Source organism: Nothobranchius furzeri, chromosome 5, assembly GCF_043380555.1.
Source record: "Nothobranchius furzeri strain GRZ-AD chromosome 5, NfurGRZ-RIMD1, whole genome shotgun sequence".
NCBI lineage: Eukaryota > Metazoa > Chordata > Actinopteri > Cyprinodontiformes > Nothobranchiidae > Nothobranchius > Nothobranchius furzeri.
Window position 1 is genome coordinate 50238484 of NC_091745.1, and position 21756 is coordinate 50260239.

The following is a 21756-nucleotide window of genomic DNA, read 5'->3' on the forward strand; positions in this document are numbered from 1 at the left end:
CTGTAGATCCTCATGCAGTTGGTGCAGTCATATTTTGGTTCTGTTGTATTTTTGTGTGTTCGCCTTTTTTTCCTTCTTTTTCTGCAGGTCTGGAAGCTGGTGCTTCTACATCTTTTATTGTTTATTGCTGTGAACATTTTTTCTCTTCTCCCACCTCTTCCTTTCCTCTTGCCCTTCTCTTTCATTTCTGTCTCTGTGTCCATTGGCCTTTAAAACAACCAAACATATTTTCAAAAAATTAAAATTAAAACATAAATAGGATTAGAAAATAACTCTTTTTAGCCTCGTTCAGGGACCCATGAGCCAACCAGGTCACATCAGTCTGTGATTTTGTAGCCTCCTTTAGCTCCTTCAAACTAACGTAGGCCACGCCGATGTTCACCCTGGTTTTAGCTCTTTGCTTCGCCTCCAAAGACGTTATTCTCATACTTTCAATTCCAGGCTCCGTCATGATGCCAACACAAAACAAACCTTTTCTTTTTCTTCAGTTTTTAATGAAGATCGGCCAACTGAAACTGCTAATCGCTATCATAACTGCTAACAGCCTTTAAGTAGATAAAGTGCTCCCCCTATTGGACACCTACCTGCTCCACATAACTGTTAAGTGTGGTTTCTGGCCAGCAGAGGGCAGCAGAGTGGTGTTTAGGGTGAAGACGGTACACCTACTCACAGTCACTCAGGAATTGCTTAAAATTGTGTTAAAAACTGTTCAGTGTTACTTTAACCGGCACACTGACTGAACTCTGCTAATTTCCTTGTTTTTTACATTAATAAACAATGTTTTTGTTTAGACTTGTCCTGTTTTAATGGGTAATACTTTGTTCAGTAATGCTACTATTTCATCAGGTTACATGGTGTACCAGAGCTCAGACACGTGCAGGGGGGGGGGGGGGTAGGGTGCTTGAGACCCTGCCCCTTTTGTCCCATGTGCCAAAGTGCCCTTTTGAGGTTTAATGATTATATGTATATGTATATATATATACTGTATATATATATATATATATATGTGTGTGTTTTTTTAAGAAGTTTCTGTTTGTGACCCCTCAACAATAACAAAAAAAATAATTAATAAAATTTCTGTTTAATAAAGTTATATAGCTGGCGTGAGTCACGTGACCATACCGTCTCTTACTCACGCCAGAGCGCACAGCCGGTTACAACAAGCTGCGAACACCCACATTTTCTTCTTGGCCGAGGGAGGGGTGCAGAGCTTTTAGGACATACATATTGATTGGGAGAAATGGACTAGTACCGGTAAATAGGATGCACACTACTATACACAGTTATTAGATTATTTTGTACATTATTAATTTGTTTTGTGGCAGTAGGTGTGTGTGATATATTACTAGCTGGGTGTGTGTCTGTGGCTGGGTACCGATTCTGAACCTCAGTAGCTTTAGGATTAACCAAAAACATTCTGTACATAAGTACTTGTACGAAAATATTTTTTCAATCTTAAATATTGGGAATTTGCCAATAAAAAATCATTGTTGTTAACTAGGTCCCGCAAAGTTGCATTCCTATTGCTGCTGCGTGTCACGTAACTGGGGTCTCACACAGCCCTGCTTCTTGTTTACAGAATCACTTCCTGGTTCACAGACTGATAAAACTTGAACAAATTTAAAATTTAGCTACATTTTGTGAAAGGAAATAAGAAAAATACTAAAGGTAACATCCGTCACAAGTTTTGTGTTACAAAATATTCAGTCCTTGTCTGTAAATTCTGTCCAGCATTTTAGGGAACATAGTTTTGTTTTAGATTTTAAAGTTTCTCAGCCCTTCTTGTGGGTTTTATAGTTCACTAATACTATGCATATTCTCAAAATTTTGGAGTTTATATTTGCTCTCTTTTTGAATGCATTGTATTAAAAACATTATGTTTTAAAGATGTAAATTTAAAAAAAACTACTGTTTTCACAGCAAAATTATTTTATCTGTACAGTTCTCTGTTTTGCACAAAGTAGATCGTTAAACTGAATGAAAGCATAAACATTGTTTTATTCTTTATTTTTATTATACTTACTAAAGCACTATGATTAAAATAGTATGGAAATATTCTGGATCAGCATCATGAAGCAAATTTGAACCAACATCTGTTGGTCAGGCTGAAAAGTTTGGGAACTACTGCTCTAAGTGATAAGTGAATAATGTTTATTATTATATTTTTTGTGCAGTTTTTTAGGGCTTTTATGTTTTCTGTAAAGATTGGTATGCTGAAAATAATTTAATGTTTTGCATAAAGCATGAGGTTTTGGTTAGTTATTGATTGGGAGAATAACAAATGACTTAATTAAATAGTGGGACGCCTCTGTCAGTGCGCCCCAGGGCAGCTGTGGCTACATCGTAGCTTATCACCATCAGTGTGTGAATGGATGAATGATACACTGTAGTGTAAAGCACTTTGGAGTCCTTACTCTAAGAGGCGCTATACAAGTGCGGATCATTTATCATTTATAGTGTTGATCAGGCAGAGCTTTGTTGCCAGCGTTCCATTGCACAATGGCTTCAAACACATATATAATAGTTAGTTTTTACGTAAACCATTGGAGGAAATTACACAAACTGACTGAGCTCTAGTTAAGGCGCTTGCAATAGTGTGTGTGTGTGTGTGTGTGTGTGTGTGTGTGTGTGTGTGTGCGTGCATGTGTTTGGGGGAGGGTACATTGGAACTTTGCCCCCCCCCCCCCCCCCCCAGTTTGAAAATCCTATCTGCGCCCCTGTTCGGGAGGGACTCAGAGTAGAACCGCTGCTCCTCCGGATCGAAAGGAGCCAGTTGAGGTGGTTTGGGCATCTGGTCTGGATGCCTCCTGGACGCCTCCCCGGGGAGGTGTTTCGGGCATGTCCTGCCGGCAGGAGGCCCCCGGGTCGACCCAGGACACGTTGGAGAGGTTACATCTCCAATCTGGTCCGGGAACGCCTCGGGGTCCTGCCGGAGGAGCTGGTGGAGAAGGCCGGGGAGAGGACGGTCTGGAGCTCCCCAGTTGGGATGCTGCCCCCGCGACCCGGACCCAGATAAGCGGAAGAAGACGACGACGACGATGTTTACTGTTGTGCTACTTTATAATGCAGTAGACAAAGAAAGGTTGACAATTGTGTTTGTGTTGCGTTGGACCACAGACAGTCACCACCTGAGTGTTTTACCTGAAGCCAGTGTCCGACATGTCGCACCAACATCGCACTAACTGCTGCTCCTATCTGGCTAAGTGCACCACTGAGCCTGAAAATGGACTTTCTCCTTTCTCTTTCATTTTTATCTGGAGCTGCTGCACTTTATTAATCGCTCTTGCTTTAGCCTCCGTCTTGCTAAACGTTGTTTCGTCGCTCTCAGAACACTCCCAATAAAAACGTGCCATGCTGCCGTAACTAATGCTGCAGTGATGCTGTTCACGTTTCTCCTCCACCCTTCTCTTCCTTTAAAAAGTTTGTTTTCACATGTTTATCACCTGAAATACAATATCCTCTTTGCAGTCATTTTCCATGGATATAAGGAGAAATGCTCCGTTTTCATTCTGCTGTTTTTGTCTAAAATCCTGTTACTGAGGACCTGAATGTGTTTTTTTTACTGTTAGTGAGATCTTTTACACTTATAGTGAAACATGCATGAAACAGGGAACTCTAGTAAGAATCCTTATTTTCTTTTGCCTGACTGAAAGAAAAGAAGGATTTTTAGTTTACAGTTTTTGCCCATTGCATGAACACCATAGACACATGCTTAAACCAGAGTAACAGAACATGAAGTTGTTGTCACCATACCTTAAACAAAAGTGCTGCTTAGCCCTTTAGTTGCAGTTCTCCAACACACTTGGTCCTGCACATTTCACACATTTTCATACATAAGACACTTTGTTCAAAATGGAATCTCGGTACCATTGGGAAAACACATCGATTGAAAATACAAAACACATTGGGTAATTTAAAATACTTAGATACACACCTAAAAACACTTACTCACAAAACTGAACACCAATCAGCCAGCTGCAAAAAGATTCACTTAAGCCATTCTGAGAACTTTGCATGGAAGAAGAAGAAGAAGAAGAAGAGAGAGAGAGAGAGAGAGAGAGAGAGAGAGAGAGAGCGAGAGAGAGAGAGAGAGAGAGAGAGAGAGAGAGAGAGAGAGAGAGAGAGAGAGAGAGAGAGATGTTTTGCTGCGAGGTCACAAGTTCAAAACTCAGCTGGGGTCTTGTGTGTGTTCACTCTGCATGAGTGGACCAAAAACGTGATTATTCAACATAAACAACAATAGTTAGACCTTCATGACATTAGTGTGAACACACTTTCATCCAAATTGTTGAATCAGTGTGTGTGTGTGTGTGTGTGTGTGTGTGTGTGTGTGTGTAGGGCAACACAGAACTGTCTCTGAACTATACACCAAAGGAATAACGCTCTGGTTGTCATGGAGATAACAGATGTGACAGCTGGAGATAAGTCCTGCACTGGGTATTATGGGCTGTCTGTGGAGTTGTTGCTTAGCAAATAGAGCGTTCCCTAATCTTCTGCTTCTTTGCTGTTTGTTTGCACAGACTTATCTCCTGGGCATCCTCGTCTCCATATGTGGGAATGTCCTCATCAGCATTTCACTCAACATACAGGTAAGGAACGCTGGATTCTCAGCTCTCAGCTAGCATGTAGCTGTTCTGAAGACCAGTTCAAATCTGCCTTTTCCTTTTCCTGACTGCTCCTTGCTCATGGATTTTTGTACACCTGCCCTCAGGTACTGGATCTCCTCAGCTGGCGCCATCAGAGTCACTCGTTTTATAGCTATGTGCTGTAAGCTTTTGTTCCACGTTCTAATGATGCAGCTTTCACGTTCATCAACATGATCTCAATAAGAGCGCCTTGGGGGAATCTACACGATGGTTTAGCTGATGTTAAGTAATGATCTGAGAAGGTAGAGTCATCAGAGGGTTGCAGGTTCGATCCCAGCTCCAACCAGAGAATTCTGCTATTGTGTCATTGGGCAAGACACTTAACCCCCTTACCTGCTGGTGGTGGTCGGAGGGACCGGTGGCGCCAGTGCTCTGCAGCCTACGTCAGTGCGCTCCAGGGCAGCTGTGGCTACATCGTAGCTCATCATCACCAGTGTGTGGATGGTGCAATGTAGTGTAAAGCTTGGAGCACTATGACTATGAAAGGCGCTCTCTATGAGTGTGGGTTATTTGTGTCTGTGATTAAGTCTCAGCTAGCTCTACCTCACACTTTACTCACATATCTGTCACAGCAAGTGGATTTTTGCCATAATTAGTACGATTCTGTTTGTTTCAGATATGTAAGGTTGTGTTGTGAGTTCTCATTTACCCCGACGGTCCTGTTTGTGGAGCTCTCCTCTTCCAGTAGCTGACTGACGTGTCTCTGTCCTCCTCTTCCCGACAGAAATACGCCCATGTCCGACAGGCTCAGCGGGGCTCCCAGCCCTACTATACCTCGGTGATGTGGTGGTGTGGTGTGGTTCTGATGGGTGTCGGGGAACTGGGGAACTTTGCTGCCTATGGCTTTGCCCCAGCATCACTCATAGCCCCTCTGGGCTGTGTGTCTGTGATCGGTGAGTTACACACCAACAGGTGTCACACTTGTCTCTGTGGTTCTGCCATAATCGGGTCTTTGTGACAAGATTTAGCAAAGGAATCAAAACACAAAGTTAGCCACAGCTACGGTCCGGGTACATCATTTGGTCATTTCTCAGGGTGGGTTTTGTCTCAAACAAATAAAGTCCTGTCTGTCTTTAACACAAGTTTAGTTTCTATAGAGCATGCACAGTTCTCACCTTGGACTATATTTGGCTCTATAGCAGAAACCAAGTAGCTGCTTCCACCCTCACCTGTCTGGCTCACACCAGGTCTGCTGTAGAAATCATTCCCGAAGCGCCTCTTTAGGCGAGTAAAAGTCAGCCATCAGTTCTGAACGAGGGCGAGCCTTGTCTTTAAAAATCGGCAGTACATACCGGCCATCGGCTCGTGTCTCCCACACATCTGTGTCGATATCGGCCATAAAAAAGCCAATATGGGTTGACCTCGAGGAACACCATGGGAAACATTCCATCTCTGTTAAAGGGTGTTCGTCCTGGAATGGTGTTCCAGTTTTATTGGAGAGTCTTCCACTTCTTCCACTGCTTTTGTGAGCATTTGTAGCTCTGCCTGTGGAGATGGGGCTCATGTTTAATGTCCTGATATCTCTGATCTGTTTATTGCTGTTGTGTCTAAAACACGTGAGGACTACCGATGGAAAGTAGCCTAGGGCTAACGCAGATAAACTCATCTGGGTCTGATAACGAGCTTGGTGAGTTTCATTCCTGCTAAAACTGGAGAGATAATGTTTTTAACTTCTCTCTCTCTGTGAATGAGAAGGTGATGGACTAACCCTGATTCATTATTCAGTCACTCCTCTCGCTCCTGCCCATCACCACTGCACTCATAATAATGGCAGCTATTAACCCTTCTCCTGCAGCCGTGCCTCCTCACTAAATGATTGGTTTGAGTCAAATCTTGTTGAGAAGGCTGCAGCTCTTGTTCTTTATGGTTTTGCTGCTTAACTTGCTTCAGTGAGCAGCTGCATGGCACGTGTGTGTGTGTGTGTGTGTGTGTGTGTGTGTGTGTGTGTGTGTGTGTGTGTGTGTGTGTGTGTGTGTCAGAACGGCCTGCACACACACATATGCTCTCTTGGATGTGTAGTAATGGAGAACCTGGCAGTAGGAACGTAGTCTACCTGGCGTTCTTTCGCTGCAGGACACTAATGGGCCATTCCCATCTGTACCGGGTCGGCCCGGGCCGGGTAGCGTAGGTTGTTTACATATCTGGGTGGCCTGGTATTTTTCCGGGCCAACCAAGGCTCATTCTCAGCCCTCTTCTCGAGGGGTCTGCTTCAGGCCGACCAGGGCCAACACACCCACTGCTGGCAGCAAATTCACACCTTCCATTAGAGCAAGCCTCTGATTGGTGGGTAGAGTCAGCCCACATGGGCTTAAGGCAAGGATGTGTGGAATCAACCGGGTCAGGCTGGGGCCGATTGGGGCTACCTGGCCCGGGCCGACCCGGTACAGATGAGAATGGCCCAAAAGACAGAAGAGCGATCTGACTGTCATCTCCAGGAATCCTTAAATGTGAAAAGTTATCTGCATTTTCCCTAAGTGGATTCTTGTTTTGTAGAAACATCATTTAGTCCGACTTGCAAAAACAATTGATTCAGGAGGTTTGAATTGACTCTTATTGCAATTAATGGAACAGTACTGAACTTTTTCATATTTCTAAATCATCTTCTTGAGCTAAGATGAGCCCTCGGCTCCTCGTGAGCAGGTTATCCTGCTTCAGCCGCTCCCCTGAAGTGTCACGAAGTCACGCTTTATGGCGATCCATGTTTACACCTCAGGACAGATGAGCTGTACCTGGTTAGCACTTATGTAACGTGTTTATCATGGTGGAGCCTCAGAAGAAACAAAGAAAACATTTATCTGATGAAGCTAAAAAGATAAAATAACATCCAACCACAACTGGAGTCCAACAAGAGTCAGCATCGGGACTTTTCTGTCTCACGAGAGCTCGCACACAAAGATTCAGACCTAACAATCATCCTCTTGCTCTTGTAAGTAAAGCTTTTACGTGTTTGTCAGGTGGTAGTGATCACATCGCTCACCAGAACACCCACATGAGCTTCTATTTTGTATTCATTCTGTCTGGTTCTTCTGCTGGAACACAGGAACGTTGCTCTACCTTTTTAGATAAATGATGGACCTCTCCTGTCTCCATCAGAGCTAGCTGCTAATGGTGGCGTCACTTCCTTCTCCATTTATCCGCAGGCAACAGAGGACGATGTCTCACACACACACACACACACACACACGCACACACACATGCACAGACACACGCACAGACACACACACGGGGGGGGGGGGGGGGGGGGGTCCCGAGAGGTTCCTGTTGCCACATTTTATGGAGCGGTGTGAATCTCGCTTTGCCTGGAGTTGCTATGGTTACTTGTTGGATCCAGCTGATCCCAGAGGTTCATGTACGTGCTCGCAGTATGAAGCCTGTCACGTTTCATCAGAAGGGAGTGTTTGTGTTCATATTGAATGAACAGCCGCAGCAGCGCTGTGTGTAGCCACTCATCATCTTCAGAAGGAACGTGTCACGCTGGTCTGCTGGTGACAGGCTGGACTACATGAGGAAGTTTTCTACATGCTCTTTAGCTAGGGTGGTCTCTAATGTTAGCGTTAGTGTGGGCATGCTTATCGTCCATGTAGTCTGTCTCGTCACATCAACGCCGTAATCCTGCATGTGTCCGACACTGAGCCGTTGGGCTCTGTGGCTAATCTTCTCATCGTGTTTCTAGAGCTTTTGCAAAAAACATCTACATTCCCATCTGTTTATTTTTCCACTATTTTCAATCCAGTCTGTTCCTGTCCATGTGCCGTCACCTGCTCTCCCCTCCAGCTGTGTGGAAACAATCCAACATCCTCCTCCAACTGAGTGTGCTCCCAGACCAGAGCGGACTCCAAATGATGGAAGATTAGCGTCTTACTGAGCCTGTCAGGCTTTAAATTGTACTGGAGGTTATGTTTGGGTTCGGCCCTGACACACACCACCTTCATCATCATCAGGACACACTTCATTTTTATATCAGTTCTATGGAAAGACAATGGACTGGAAAAGAAATGTGTGTAACCGAGTTTGTAACTTGCAAATCCTTAAAACCCCAAACAACGAACCACCTGATACATGTCCTACCTCTGAGAGGTGCCAGACTGGGTCTGAACCCACACAAAACCCACTTTGGAGCTTGTGGCCATGTTTATTGTTATTTCCTCCTTAAAAACACCCAAAGCAGTTTCTGGCTTCTTGCATGCATTTTCCCATCTCAGTTTGTTTCCTTCAGCTCACAGTCTGCTCCTCACCATCAAGGCAGTGGTAATGATTGAGGCCGATGATGTCACAGCGATGTGACGAGTGCTGTCCTCATTCTACCTGAGCATGGGTCTGGTGAATCTTCACTGGCAAAGGCTATCCCAGGATGCTTTGCGCGCCGGCCAGGCGGAAGAAGCAGGAGAGCAGCGAATTTTAAATGTAGGTTTGTTAGAAACAGTGTTTGAAAATGAAAAGGCGTAGACGTGTGGAACTCTGAAAAATGATTAGTAATGATTATTTCCTGTTAGGGGTAACCTAACCCTTAATTAGTCACCCTGAGTGTTTCACGCAGGCTGAACATAAAAATAGTCTCCTGCACCGATCTCCTGCACTAGCTTCGGATACACTGATGCCTGAATTTGAATGGAGACCCAGCAGATGAGAGGACCAGGACGACACATCTTCCACTCAAATTCCCCCTCCCAGAATTTACCCTTGAACTTCCAGCAATGGAAACACACCAGTAGACGCCCAAGAACCAGTAAAGAGGTGTTGCAACTATGGGGAGCACGGTGTCTCGTTATTTTATGTGTTATTACTGGGCTTCTAAGATCGATGCACTTTTGTTGCCTCTGTCAGAACGCCTCCGGGCAAATGTGACTACATTGTAGCTCATCACCACCAGCGTGTGAATGGATGAATGATATGCTGTAGTTTAAACAAATTGACTCCTTCTAATTATTTAAATCATCATATTGTTCCAAGTACAGGGTGAGGAGGAGGAGCAGCAACCATTTTTCATTCAGACCAATTAATCCCTTATCGGTTAATAGTTACAGTTCTTTTGAACATCTTATTCCTAGTTTCCTCAACCAGATTGCAAAACTGTAAAAACACTCTTGTTTGTAGTTTTTGCAACAACTTAATGGGATTTTTTCATGAGTAAAATTAAGTCTATTAGAAACAAAATCATTAGCATCTCCCCTAATGCGATTTATTCTTCCTCCAACACATTCTCACACCCAAAGTATCAAAAAATTACGATGTGAGACCAAGCATTTGTTTTGGGTTAGGAGCCAACACGCTGTGCCAGAGCATCGTTGTCCGACTGTATAACGGAGATTTCACCGAATTGTGACCTTTACCCTCTTGCGCATGCAAGACTTTGTTTCTAGTTGTAACGTCCCTCTCCAACACGGTTAACGAGAAGTTTAGAATGAGAAACTGGGTTAAGTTTAGGATGGGAGTGAGGGGAAGGTTAAATAGCAAGAGGTGTTGGTGAAATGTGCGTTTTACCGCGGAGTCGGAAACCAATGTTCTGGCACAGCACATCGCCTCCTGACGCATTGGCACTCCCAATGCATCGGAAACAAACGTTTGGTCACCCAATGTCATTTTTCGACGCTTTGGGATTGAGAATGTGTTGCTTCCTCATCTAAACCTTCAACTTGCATTTTAGATCCAATCCCAACCAAATTATTTAAAGATGCATTTCCTTTGATTACTGCCCCATTCTAGATATAATCAATCTATCCTTAATAAATGGATACGTACCACAGGATTTTAAGGTTGCTGTAATCAAACCTTTACTTAGAAAGCCTTCTCTGGATCCAGATGACCCAATGAATTATAGACCAATATCTAACCTTCCACTTTTATCCAAAGTCCTGGAGAAAATAGTGGCCATCCAAGTATGTGAGCATCTAAACACTAATGCTCTGTTTGAGGAATTTCAGTCTGGTTTTAGAGAGTATCACAGCACTGAAACTGCATCAGTGAGAGTTACAAATTATATTCTCATGGCCTCAGATAAGAATCTTGTGTCTGTTCTAGTCTTGTTAGGTCTCAGTGCTGCCTTTGACAAAGTTGATCACAATATTCTTTTAGAAAGACTTGAACATGTTGTAGGGATCAAAGGAACAGCGCTAGGCTGGTTTAAATCCTACCTGTCTGACAGATTTCATTTTGTAAATGTACATGGCAAATCATCTTCATACTCCAGGGTTACTTGCGGAATACCACAGGGTTCAGTGCTTGGACCAATTCTTTTTACTATATATATGCTCCCAATTGGTAAAATCATTAGACAGCATGGGATAAACTTCCACTGTTATGCTGACGATACTCAGTTATATTTATCCATTAATCCTGATGAACCTAATTGGTTGGGTAGATTACAGGCTTGTCTTGAGGACATAAAAAATTGGATGACTCTAAACTTCTTGCTTTTAAATCAAGACAAGACGGAAGTTCTCATCTTTGTACCAGAAATCCAGAAAAGGAAATTGCTTAGCCAATCGCCTGACCTTAATGGCATTACATTAATCTCCGAGAACAAAGCAAGGAACCTTGGTGTTATCTTTGACCAGGACATGTCATTCAAATCCCAGGTTTCACAAGTTTGTCGGATTTCCTTTTTCCACCTTCGGAATATTGCTAAGATTAGAAGCATCCTTTCCAGGAGTGATGCTGAAAAACTAGTTCATGCATTTTATTACATCAAGACTGGATTACTGTAATTCATTACTCTCAGGAAGTCCACAGAATGTAGTTAAAAGTCTTCAGCTTGTCCAAAATGCTAAAGCTAGAGTTTTGATAAGAATTAAAAAGAGAGATCATATATCTCCTGTCTTAGCTTCCCTACATCCGCTACCTGTTAAATTCAGAATAGATTTTAAGATCCTTCTTCTCACATATAAAGCTCTTAATAATCAAGCTCCATCATACATCAGTGACCTGATTGTTCCATACGTTCCTAATCGAGCACTTCGCTCTCAGACTGCAGGTTTGCTGGTGGTTCCCAGAATATCTAAAAATAGGATGGGAGGCAGATCTTTTAGCTATCAGGCTCCTCTCTTGTGGAACCAGCTCCCAGCTTTAGTCCGTGAGGCAGACACCTTATCTACGTTTAAGACTAGGCTTAAAACTTTTTTTTATTTGATAGGGCCTATGGTTAAAATCTGATGTTAGCCTAGATGGGCTGCTCAGTGGCGCAGTGGTTAGAGCTGTTGCCTTGCAGTGAGAAGGTTCTGGGTTCAATTCCCAGCCTGGGATCTTTCTGCATTGAGTTTGCATGTTCTCCCTGTGCATGCGTGAGTTCTGTCTGGTCTGTCTAAATTGTCCTTAGGTGTGAGTGTGTGTGTGCGTGGTTGTTTGTCCTGTGTGTCTCTATGATGCCCTGCGATGGACTGGCTCTCTGTCCAAGGTGTACCCCGCCTACTTGCCCGTTGACTGCTGGAAATAGCCACCAGCGACCTTGCGTGGACAAGCGGGTTCAGAAGATGGATGGATGTTAGCCTTGATCTGGACAAGTGGGGGAGTAGAGGGAGGTGGAGTGTACAGTCGGTAAAGACGGCTCTCCCTTGCCTGGCCTCCAACATGCCTCCATCTAAAAGGCTAGGCTATCCAGAGTTATCTCTGTAGTAATGCTGCTATAGGCTTAGACTGTTGGAGGACACACTGACCACTTTCCACACTCGACTACTTTCTTCTACAATCTGCTCTTTAACTGTGTTATTTCCTGCTATTTCAGCTGTTAACTTTATTTTTTCTCTAAGTGTTTTTCTCCCCAGAAGAAGCTACAATGATGTTCAGCTGAGCTGTGGTGGCCTCATGGAGGGGGCCATCGTCTAGCACACTGCTGCTAACCACTTAAACATTCTCCCTCTCCTGATAACTTTTTACTCTCTTTGACATTGAATGTGCTACTACTAGTTTACCAGTTTAATTATAGATTCACTAGGATAAATACAATAAAGTTTATCCCTCACCAAATAGAATATTTACTAAGAAATCACAACGTAACCATAGAAACAGAGGAGAGTGCGGGAAGCAGAGGACGACGTCGCCTTCTGCCGCCCGCGGATAAATGGAGAAGGAAGTGACGCCATCATCAGTGGCTAGCTCTGAAGAAGACTGCAGGAGTGATTGAAACTGTCAGCAAGTTAAAAAAAACTTTCCTGTTTTAAAAAATAAAACTTAGAAATGCATTCAGAAGAAAAACACAGCAGGAATAAAAGATGCATAAAGAAGGAAAGCTGTAAGTCTTTGTTTAGAATAAGGAGAAAGTTAGAAGAACCCAAATCCCAGCAGAAACCCGTTGAGCTGACCTGTGTGTTTTGTCTCGGCCCGGTCCGAATGACCGTCCACCTAAACAACTTTCTGCATGTCGTCTTTGTGACAGCTACAGGCTGCATCTACCTCCCGGTGGGATCTTTTCTCAAGGAAACTGGGCGAATGTGAGCTGTAGCTCTGGCAGGTTTTATGATGCTGCTTGATTCAGACATGCTAAGTACGGTGTTTGATGTCTCCATCCCTTTTGTTTGTATCTTCAAAAAACCTCGTAGGATTTAAAGTACAGGCAGATGCTGTCTTACATCTATGATGCAGAAATCTGGTTCAATTCTCTTCTTTTCTCTCTCCAGCCAGCGCTGTCATCTCTGTGTTTTTTCTGAAGGAGACCATTCGGGCTTCGGACATCGTTGGTAAGTAAACACTCTGAGTCATTGCAGAGTAAACCTATGTGTCCTCTGATCATAAATGTAAAGACACTAACCCTAAACCCTGGAGTAGAGAGGAAAGGTGTGCCGAGCGATTCTAGTCCTGATACGCCGAGTCTGCTGCTCAATGACCTGGTTGTCACGGCTGTCACGGTGACGACCGCCACAGCCGGCAGCTCTTTTGTATCAGCAGCTCTCTGTGTTGTTTTCCAAGTAAAGCACTTTTTATGCTAGCCTTTTGTGTGCCTGAAAACAGTGATTGGTTTTATTCAACACGAATTATACTTTCCTGTTAAGAAACAAAGCTGTGTGCAAATGATGCAAGTCCAACTAAAAACGCAACGAATGAAAATCTCAGTTAGTGCTGCAGCTTGTAGGAATGTTTGGATGAAGAAAGTTGATTTTGGTGCTGCAAGGTCACCTTTTGCACAAAGGACTCCTTCTCTGTCACAATGAGTAAAAGTCCAAGTGAGCTATAGAAAGAAGGTCAGGTGGTTTCAGAGGAAATGGCAAAGTTTCTACAATTCAGTAATAAAATCATCTCCTTCATTAAAGGGGGTGAGCACAGAATGACTGTAGTTCTGTTTGGTACTGGTTCAAGCTAAGTTACTTTCCTCACTTTCAGCCTGTTTCCACTAGCAGAATTTCAGGGGAACATTACCAGAACTTTGCAAGATGTCCAGGAGTCTCATGCATCAGATCTGTGCATAGGAACTAATGTATGCAGGTTTTCTTTCTTTCTTGGGTAGAACGCAGGAATCCCCTCAGGAGCTGAAGACATAGCATGACCAAATATGGTTAAATGAGGGCGTTTCTGTATGTAAATGACTGAGAACGGACACAAGCACCTGGGTAGCACAGGTGGGGTTTATCATCAGACGAGTGATGATGAGGAACGTGCGTATAAGTCCACTACACATTTCATAAATCAGGATTGCGACTGTTCGTACAAACGTTCTAAACGCCGCTCATAGGAACAAATTTAGGAATATTTCTACAAACATTTGATGAATTAACCCCCCGGTCTCCACTTCACCGGGAAGGTTGAGCGGGTCGTTCCAGGAACCAACATAGTGCCTGACCTGGGGAAGGTCTCAGAAAGGCCCGGTGGAGTCGCTTGCAGAACCTTAACTCATGCTGATTGGTTGTAACTCAGTAGAAAACGACACCAGCACTAGTAAAGATGGAAGAGTTGCTGTGTTTTGTAGCTGCCGGAATGAGGAGGCTTTATAACAGGATGAACTGTATTACAGCAGAGGGAAGCATCCATTTTGTTCATTCTTCTTCTCTCATCTCTGCAGGAGAGTGAGTACTGACCCCTAGTGGTTACAAAACACAACTGTGGTCAAACGTTAAACAAGCAGCATTCACGATGCTTTTGAATCACCGTTACCAATCCGCCCACACCAGCAATCCCCCAAAACGACTCAACTCACAGAAGGCTGTAAAACACGGAGCTTCTTCTGCTCGTGAACATATTACACAACTGCTCCCCCAGAGAAATGAGACTTCTAATGTCCATGGAGGCCTTTCGGCTTGGGTCAGTGACATCACTCACTGCTGAAGATGTCGGGATAAGCTGACATCTGTGCAAATTCCTGAAAGCTGAATTTTTTTTTTTATGGAGACACGAGAGCTAAGCAGACCGATCGATTCCCCCCTCCCAGAAACTCCCCAGACCTCCTTTACTGGAACACGGCTAATGATTTCCTTTTTGTCTTTGTTGTTCTAGGTGGCACCCTGGCCATCACTGGAACATACCTTCTGGTGACCTTTGCCCCCCACACTTCCACACACATCACAGCTCATCTGGTCCAGTACTACGCCATCAGCTGGCACTTCCTTCTTTACCTTGTGTGTAATCCTGTTACTGGGCAGTTTCCATCATTTAGTTTTGATCAGTCTGACAGCTGCATGTGTGAAAAGATATGTTCTTTAGCAGAAAATGTAAAATAATCTTGCTTTGTACTTGCTTCTGCCTCATCGTCAGCATTATCACTCATCCACGGTCCTGTTTGGTTTCACCTCAGGCAGCATGGCCATAAACATAGCCATTACCATGGTGACAGAGCTGCACTACTCATCTCTCTTAAAACCTGCTCATGACAAAAATGTTAATATTGGCTTTGAGTGTAAAAGCTTGACTCCTGAGATGCTGAGGTCAGACCCAGCTGTTTGTGCATGCCACCGGGTACCGCCTTTAAACTTCTGCAGTACACAAGTACTAAATACTACAAAGCAGTTTGTGGGTGGTTGTTTCATTCAGACGCCTTGCAGAGCTACAGAGATGAAGTAGGAACAGAAACATCTTTGTTCAACATTTTCCTCAGCCAGACTCCTCTCAGCTCAGTGACCTAGTGGTAGTGTCCCCGTCCTGGGACTTGGTCGGGTCATACCAAAGGCTTTAACAATGGGACTTGGGGGGTTAGACCACCAGATGGTTCCAGAGCGCGGCCACAGCTGCAGCTCCATGATGATGGGTCAGATGTGGAGATGAATGTCATCAGCGTGTGATGATGACTATGGGACTAACTTTTCCATTCTTAAACCTCTTTTTCCACACACACACACACACACACACACACACACACACGCGCGCGCGCAAACGCCACCAAAAACAGCACCAGCATGAAAAATGTTCATGCAGGCAAATAGATGAAGACGATGTTAACTGGAGAACGTCCTGCTGGCAGAGCAGCGATCTCCGTGAGTGTGGGATGAACGGAGCCAGTTTATAGATCGTTGGGTCTGTTTGGCGTCATCTGCAGTGATGCCTGCATATGAGCTAGGTTCTCGGTAATCCGTTCCCACACTTTAGAACTTTTAGCCCTTTGTTCCACTTACCACACCAGGATGCTGTTTAAAGGTCAGCATGCCCTTGTTTCCTGCTCTCCAGCTGAGCTGTGAGATGTTTAGAGATCTTTGAATGACTTAGTGCTGTTGGGCTCAGCCTTGGGTTCTCCTTTATTTTGATTCCTTTATAATTCACTTGCTTCTGTTAAGATGTGCTGGCTTCATGCAGACGAGATTCAGGGAGAATGTTTTTGGACCAGAATCCTCATGAATGACTCATCAAATCCTCCTCTGCTCTCCTCTCTCAACAGTTTCTAGAGGTCGTCGTCTTTTGCTTCCTGCTCTATCTGTACAAGAGGAGAAACGTGAAGCACATCATTGTTGTGATGCTGCTGGTGGCCCTGCTCGGTAAGAACAGGCGGAAGCTGCCTGAAACGGGGCAGAGGTTACGGATTTAGCTATTTTAGGTAGTCAGAGGTTGTCTTGTTGCCAGGCTACCAAAATGGCCCTCTGCTACCATTACTGTTAAGAGATGCATATAAAAACTCCTACTCAACTTTGAAAAGCAGGAGGGGACATTCTTCCCTCCTGTAAGTAGTTTGGATGTTGTTGCAGCTTCTCTCACAGTCATCTCCGTCAAAGCCGTGTCGGGGATGATCACAGAGACCATAAAGGGCCAGCTGCAGCTCATCTACCCCATCTTCTACGTCATGCTCGTCGTCATGGTGACCTCCTGCGCATTCCAGATCAAGTTAGTCAAGGTTTTCTCCCTCAGCCTTTGTGTACTTCCGCTCTTTAATTCACTGGCTTGTTTGAGTAAACTTGCTTTGTTGCCACTGGAAGCTTTAAACTCATCTGCAGCACATCCACAGGGCTTCTTCTGTCACCAGCTTGTCTTTTGAATCTCTTTCTCTTTTTCAGATTTCTCAATCAGGCAATGAAAATGTTTGATGCTACAGAGGTGGTTCCTATCAACTTTGTGTTCTTCACGGCGAGTGCTGTCGTGGCAGGTATTTAACCCCCACCCTGTTCTGTCTGAGCTAACCCAACGGTGTTTGCCATCAAGCATTCATCTTTGGCTGAAAGTCCCAAACTGTGTGTGAATGGGAGGATGACTGATTGTGCTGTAAAGCACCTTGGGTTGGTTATAGTACAGGCCATTTAAATGTTTGAGTAGGGAAACCTAACCAGCTCTAACTAGAGGCAACATTTCATCGTCAAAATGATGCAGTTAAAACGGTTTTCCCCAACTTTGGATGAAGGGACCGAAGATCCTCGTCAGTCGGTGTGAACGGGGTGACCCTGAGCCGCTGAAGCCCGGTTCACACGGTGGGATTATTATGCCTATTCTGACCCTAGGGTTGGGGTTAGAAGCACGTGATTACTGTAACGCAGGGGTGTCCAACCTTTTGGAGACTGAAGACTTTCCTAAAGCGGGCTAGTGCCGGATAGCTAGGACATCATTTAACAACTCTGGGGTTTGATGGACACTGATCACACGTTGTTGAACAGCGAAGACCGTGTTGAGCCCTCTCGCATAAAACACTCAATGTCCTAAGCTTAATGAGAAACATTCAGAATTGATGTTTTCCACAAGTGGACGTCGCTTGGTTTTTGCTCTAATTTATACCAGAAACACGCGTAACATGTTCGTTTCCCATGTTTGCACTCAGTGAAATTAAAAGTCAAAGAAATAATAAAACGTGCCGATTGGGAATCCTACTTCATGTGTGTGAATTATATTTTATCTCAACATAATCCATTTTACAGAATAAAACTCGGTCCAAACATTTACCCGATGTCGGGAGCGAACCTTTCCTCAGGCTCAGATTACAGATTATAAGAAAACTACAAAAAAGGATTTTTGAAGCAGTTTAGTTCAGAAGAAAAGCACTTTTCTAACCCCTCTGGTGGAGGAGGGGCTCCTCTTGTCTCTCACACTTGTGCCATCATGTCACCGTTTCCAGTATTTACCTTTATTTTACCAGATGAGTGGACTGAGAACTCGGTCTCATTTACGACGACGATCTGGCCCAGAGGCAGCAGCAATAGACACGTAGTTAGCTTTACACCAAAGAACAACAGGTAAGATAAAATCATACAAGATAAAAATCAATTAGACATAAAGACAAAGGACTGTTCTCATATATAATATGTACAAGCAATCAGAACAGACTAAAACAGTCTTTAATACTCAGAAGCAGGAGCATTGATCAGAAACTACTGATCACCTTGAATTATTGAAGGTAGATAATGGAATGTAGTGTAGAGTATCAATAGTTACATCTTATGTAGGAAACCATCAAAGGTGAGATTCCATAGAAAATATGGAATCAATTTGATGTATCTTTGAATACTACCTGTAAACAGAAGATCGGAACTTTTTATTGCAGGGATTAGGTAACACTTCGTAATAACCCAGAGTCAAAAAGAGAGGGAGAGACAAGTTTAAAAGTTTAAGAAGATTTATTTCTAAACAATTTAAAACAAGGCTAACTCTAACTTTAAACACTCTGTGATGAATGGATCTAGTTGTGAATGAGGCAAGATGGATGGTGTAAATGTGGAGTGTTGTTATCAGAACTCTCGTTTCCAGAATGGTTTGCTCTAAACTATAGTTGGAGTTTCAAAAACCACATTCAGACGCTATCTTGCCGTTCTACATACCCTTGATGGAGACCTCCATGTAGATCCAGAATGCCAGGTCCTCTGACCCCCATTTGGTACCGAAACCGATGAAACAGCGTACGGTATGACAGACTAGTCTTGGGATTGCCTCCAGGTAAGCGGCAGTTGGTTGACAGCGTCAGCGAGTTCAGCTTTTACGCTGAAGGAGCGTTGCTTCAGGTGGAGCTTGCAACAGGTTTATTTTCCAGCTTAGCGTTAGGTTCTTTGTGGTTAAAAAGTTATGAGTGGCTGGCTCGCAACTCTAGAACGTTTGAACTGAACTAAGGATGACGTGGGAATTAGTTTTACACCTCACACATCACGCCACACGTCAGAAAGGAAAGCTGATTGGAGAGACAAAGGAATGTGTCATGTGATTAACATTACGTGTAATCAGTCTAGTGTGTAGTTTAAAAGTTATATTACTTATTAAAATACTATCATAGGATTCTAATATCAAGTAATTAATATTCTCATTTCACAGATTGAGTTAACATTGAGTTTTACATGATTCTTTGGACTAACACAGGTATTTGATCATTATTTAATAGAGAAAGAGTTTTTGGTCTTCTTTCTTCTCTTGAGCTGTAGGGGGGGGGGGGGGCAAATAGCTGGTTAAAACAGTTTAGATGCAGGGGCATCAAAAGGCCTTGAGCATATCTGAAGGAGATTAGTTCTTCCTGAGGAGAAAGGACCTTTAGGTCAGAAAACAGTTCCTTCATGACGCTACAGTAGGCAGTGAGCTTCAGTGGTTTCTGCAGCTCATTCCAGTCGTGGGAAGCAGCAAACTGGAATGAGGAGAGGCCAAAGGAGGTGCGAGCTTTGGGAATAACCACAGAGATGAAGTTACTGGAACCTAAATGGTGCTGGTTGTTGGGACTGAGTAATGAGAGAAGATATGATGGGTTAGGGTAATCTAACATCCTGCAGGAATGGAGGGATCACCAGTTAAAAAGTGAGTACAGATCACAATGATGAGTAGTGAAAGGGGCACCAGTGACCAAACGGGTTGCTGAGTGATAAATGGCATTGAGTTTATGAAGAAGTTTTTAGAAGCAGTCCTATAAATGGTGTCACCGTAATCTAAGATGGAAGGATTGTCATTAGGACAGTAACGAGTCAGTCGACGCTGACCGATGTCGCTACCATCCCGATCAGCTGAAGCTGCTGGTTTTCTGAGTGAAACGTGCCTTCAGGGTAGCCGATTTCCCACAATCCCTCTGGAATGCGATCACAGAAGAAGCACAAGATGTGGTGTTGGGAGTTTCTCACCTTGTGTGAAAGAGCTTTGTATTACTATCGCTCCATCTGCCCACGCACATAACACACAATTGACTCAGCAGAGCAACAAATTGCAGATGTATTATATCAGCGGAGGAAGAACATTTGTGGGTGGATTTCTCTCAAGATTAGTGTTTTTGATTCAACCTGCCAGCGGCTGCAGCTGATCATCTGGATAGAGCAGAGCACAGAGTTCTGTTCTGTGTTGGGTTAAATCCAGAGAAGACGGCTCTGGCTGAACGACACAAATGTGATTGTCCCAAACCTCACTGCTTCGGTCTTTATGATGGAAGAGTGATCGCATAAGCTCCTCTTGGGCTCCGTGATCTCCCGTCAGAACCTACTCGCCCGTATTTCCTGGGACCTGCTCCCATGATGTTAGACACCGGCTGTTTCCCTAGATGAGTTGTTCCTCTTCGGGGCCTCCAGCTGTGATTAGGGCCGGTGCTTTTTAGCTAAAGTTAGACTTTCTTCTCCGCAGTGACTTGGAGGTAAACTATCCACACCTTTTTCAGTTCATGTTAGGATTACCGTAGTGTCCTCATCGGACCACCTCAGACCCGATGGCCTGGAGTCGAGAAGCAGCCACTTCTCTCTCGGAAAACCATCAGGGACAGACTGGTGTTCTGCTACAGCTCCAGGGATTGGACCGCTGGAGGAATTCCTTTTCTCTAATGAGGCATCGTTCCCAGGCCAGCTGAGAGACATAGTCCCTCCAGCATGTCCTGGTTCTTCCTTTGGGTCTCCTCCAGGTTGGACGTGCCCAGAAAACCTCACCAGGAGGCATCCTAACTAGAGGACAAACCCTAACCCTCCAAATGTTGATGAAGACCGAGCTCCATCAGCCAGGGTGAACTACAGAGGCCTAGAAGGACCAGCTCTGACCCTTTGAATGAACTTTGTTAGAATCTGTGAAGGGCAATGTGAACAAAAGCTTCTGACCTGGACCTACGTACCCCGACCCAAACGGGTTGCTACTCCAGACCTAAAAGCCTTTTATTAATGCGCTGTTTTGTGTTGCAGGGATCGTTTTCTACCAGGAATTTGAGGGCTTGGCTTTACTGAATATATTTATGTTCTTATTTGGGTAAGTCCCCTCCCTCCCTGCAGCTCCTAATTAAATCTGTGCATGGTGGTGATGATTGTCCCTGGATGTCCTCCAGCTGTCTCCTGTCCTTTGTTGGAGTTTTCCTGATAGCTCAAAACAGACCCAAGGTAAAGCAGCTAAGTCAGAATTTTATCTGCATGGACAGAGTTCCAGGTAGGTTTTGTTGTTCTGCTGTTGGTGGACAGCCACCTGGAAGTGGGTCTGTTTAATGAGCCGTGCTGTCCGTGTTCACAGGGAGAAGTCACACGGACCAAGTGCAGCCGGAGGCTAAGACTCGGACATGCGGATCGCTGGGGGCCAACCTCCTGTGCAACAGAGCCGGCCAAACAGACGATCCCTAGGACCAGCTGCGCCTGTCGGGCTGCTGCTGCTGCTTTAGCTCTGGTCCAGCAGAGTGGTATAGAGACAGACGTGTTTTCTGGTCTCTACCTGGTTAACTCTCCTCATGAGGGAACAGAAGACTCATCTCCTCCAGATGAAACTGCAGAATCAAAAACTTGTATTTTTAGGACAAGGTTACGTTTTAATCTGACAGAATAAACTGGTCTGAGTGCAGAAGGTGGTGAGGTCTCTGTCC

General features: G+C 44.3%; 1 protein-coding gene across 1 annotated transcript in view; it reads left to right on the forward strand.

The window, feature by feature from the left end:
- LOC107395490 (NIPA-like protein 2) overlaps window positions 1-21737 on the forward strand; it is a 46772-nt gene extending 25035 nt beyond the window's left edge. Inside the window, exons 2-11 of the mRNA XM_054740493.2 lie at window positions 4521-4589; window positions 5371-5539; window positions 13256-13315; window positions 15063-15184; window positions 16435-16531; window positions 16739-16874; window positions 17045-17133; window positions 21095-21158; window positions 21235-21332; window positions 21414-21737. Of these exons, the coding sequence (XP_054596468.1) occupies window positions 4521-4589; window positions 5371-5539; window positions 13256-13315; window positions 15063-15184; window positions 16435-16531; window positions 16739-16874; window positions 17045-17133; window positions 21095-21158; window positions 21235-21332; window positions 21414-21520 (1011 nt within the window). The 3' untranslated portion in view covers window positions 21521-21737. The remainder of the gene's footprint in view (window positions 1-4520; window positions 4590-5370; window positions 5540-13255; window positions 13316-15062; window positions 15185-16434; window positions 16532-16738; window positions 16875-17044; window positions 17134-21094; window positions 21159-21234; window positions 21333-21413) is intronic.
- The last annotated feature ends 19 nt before the right edge of the window (window positions 21738-21756 follow it).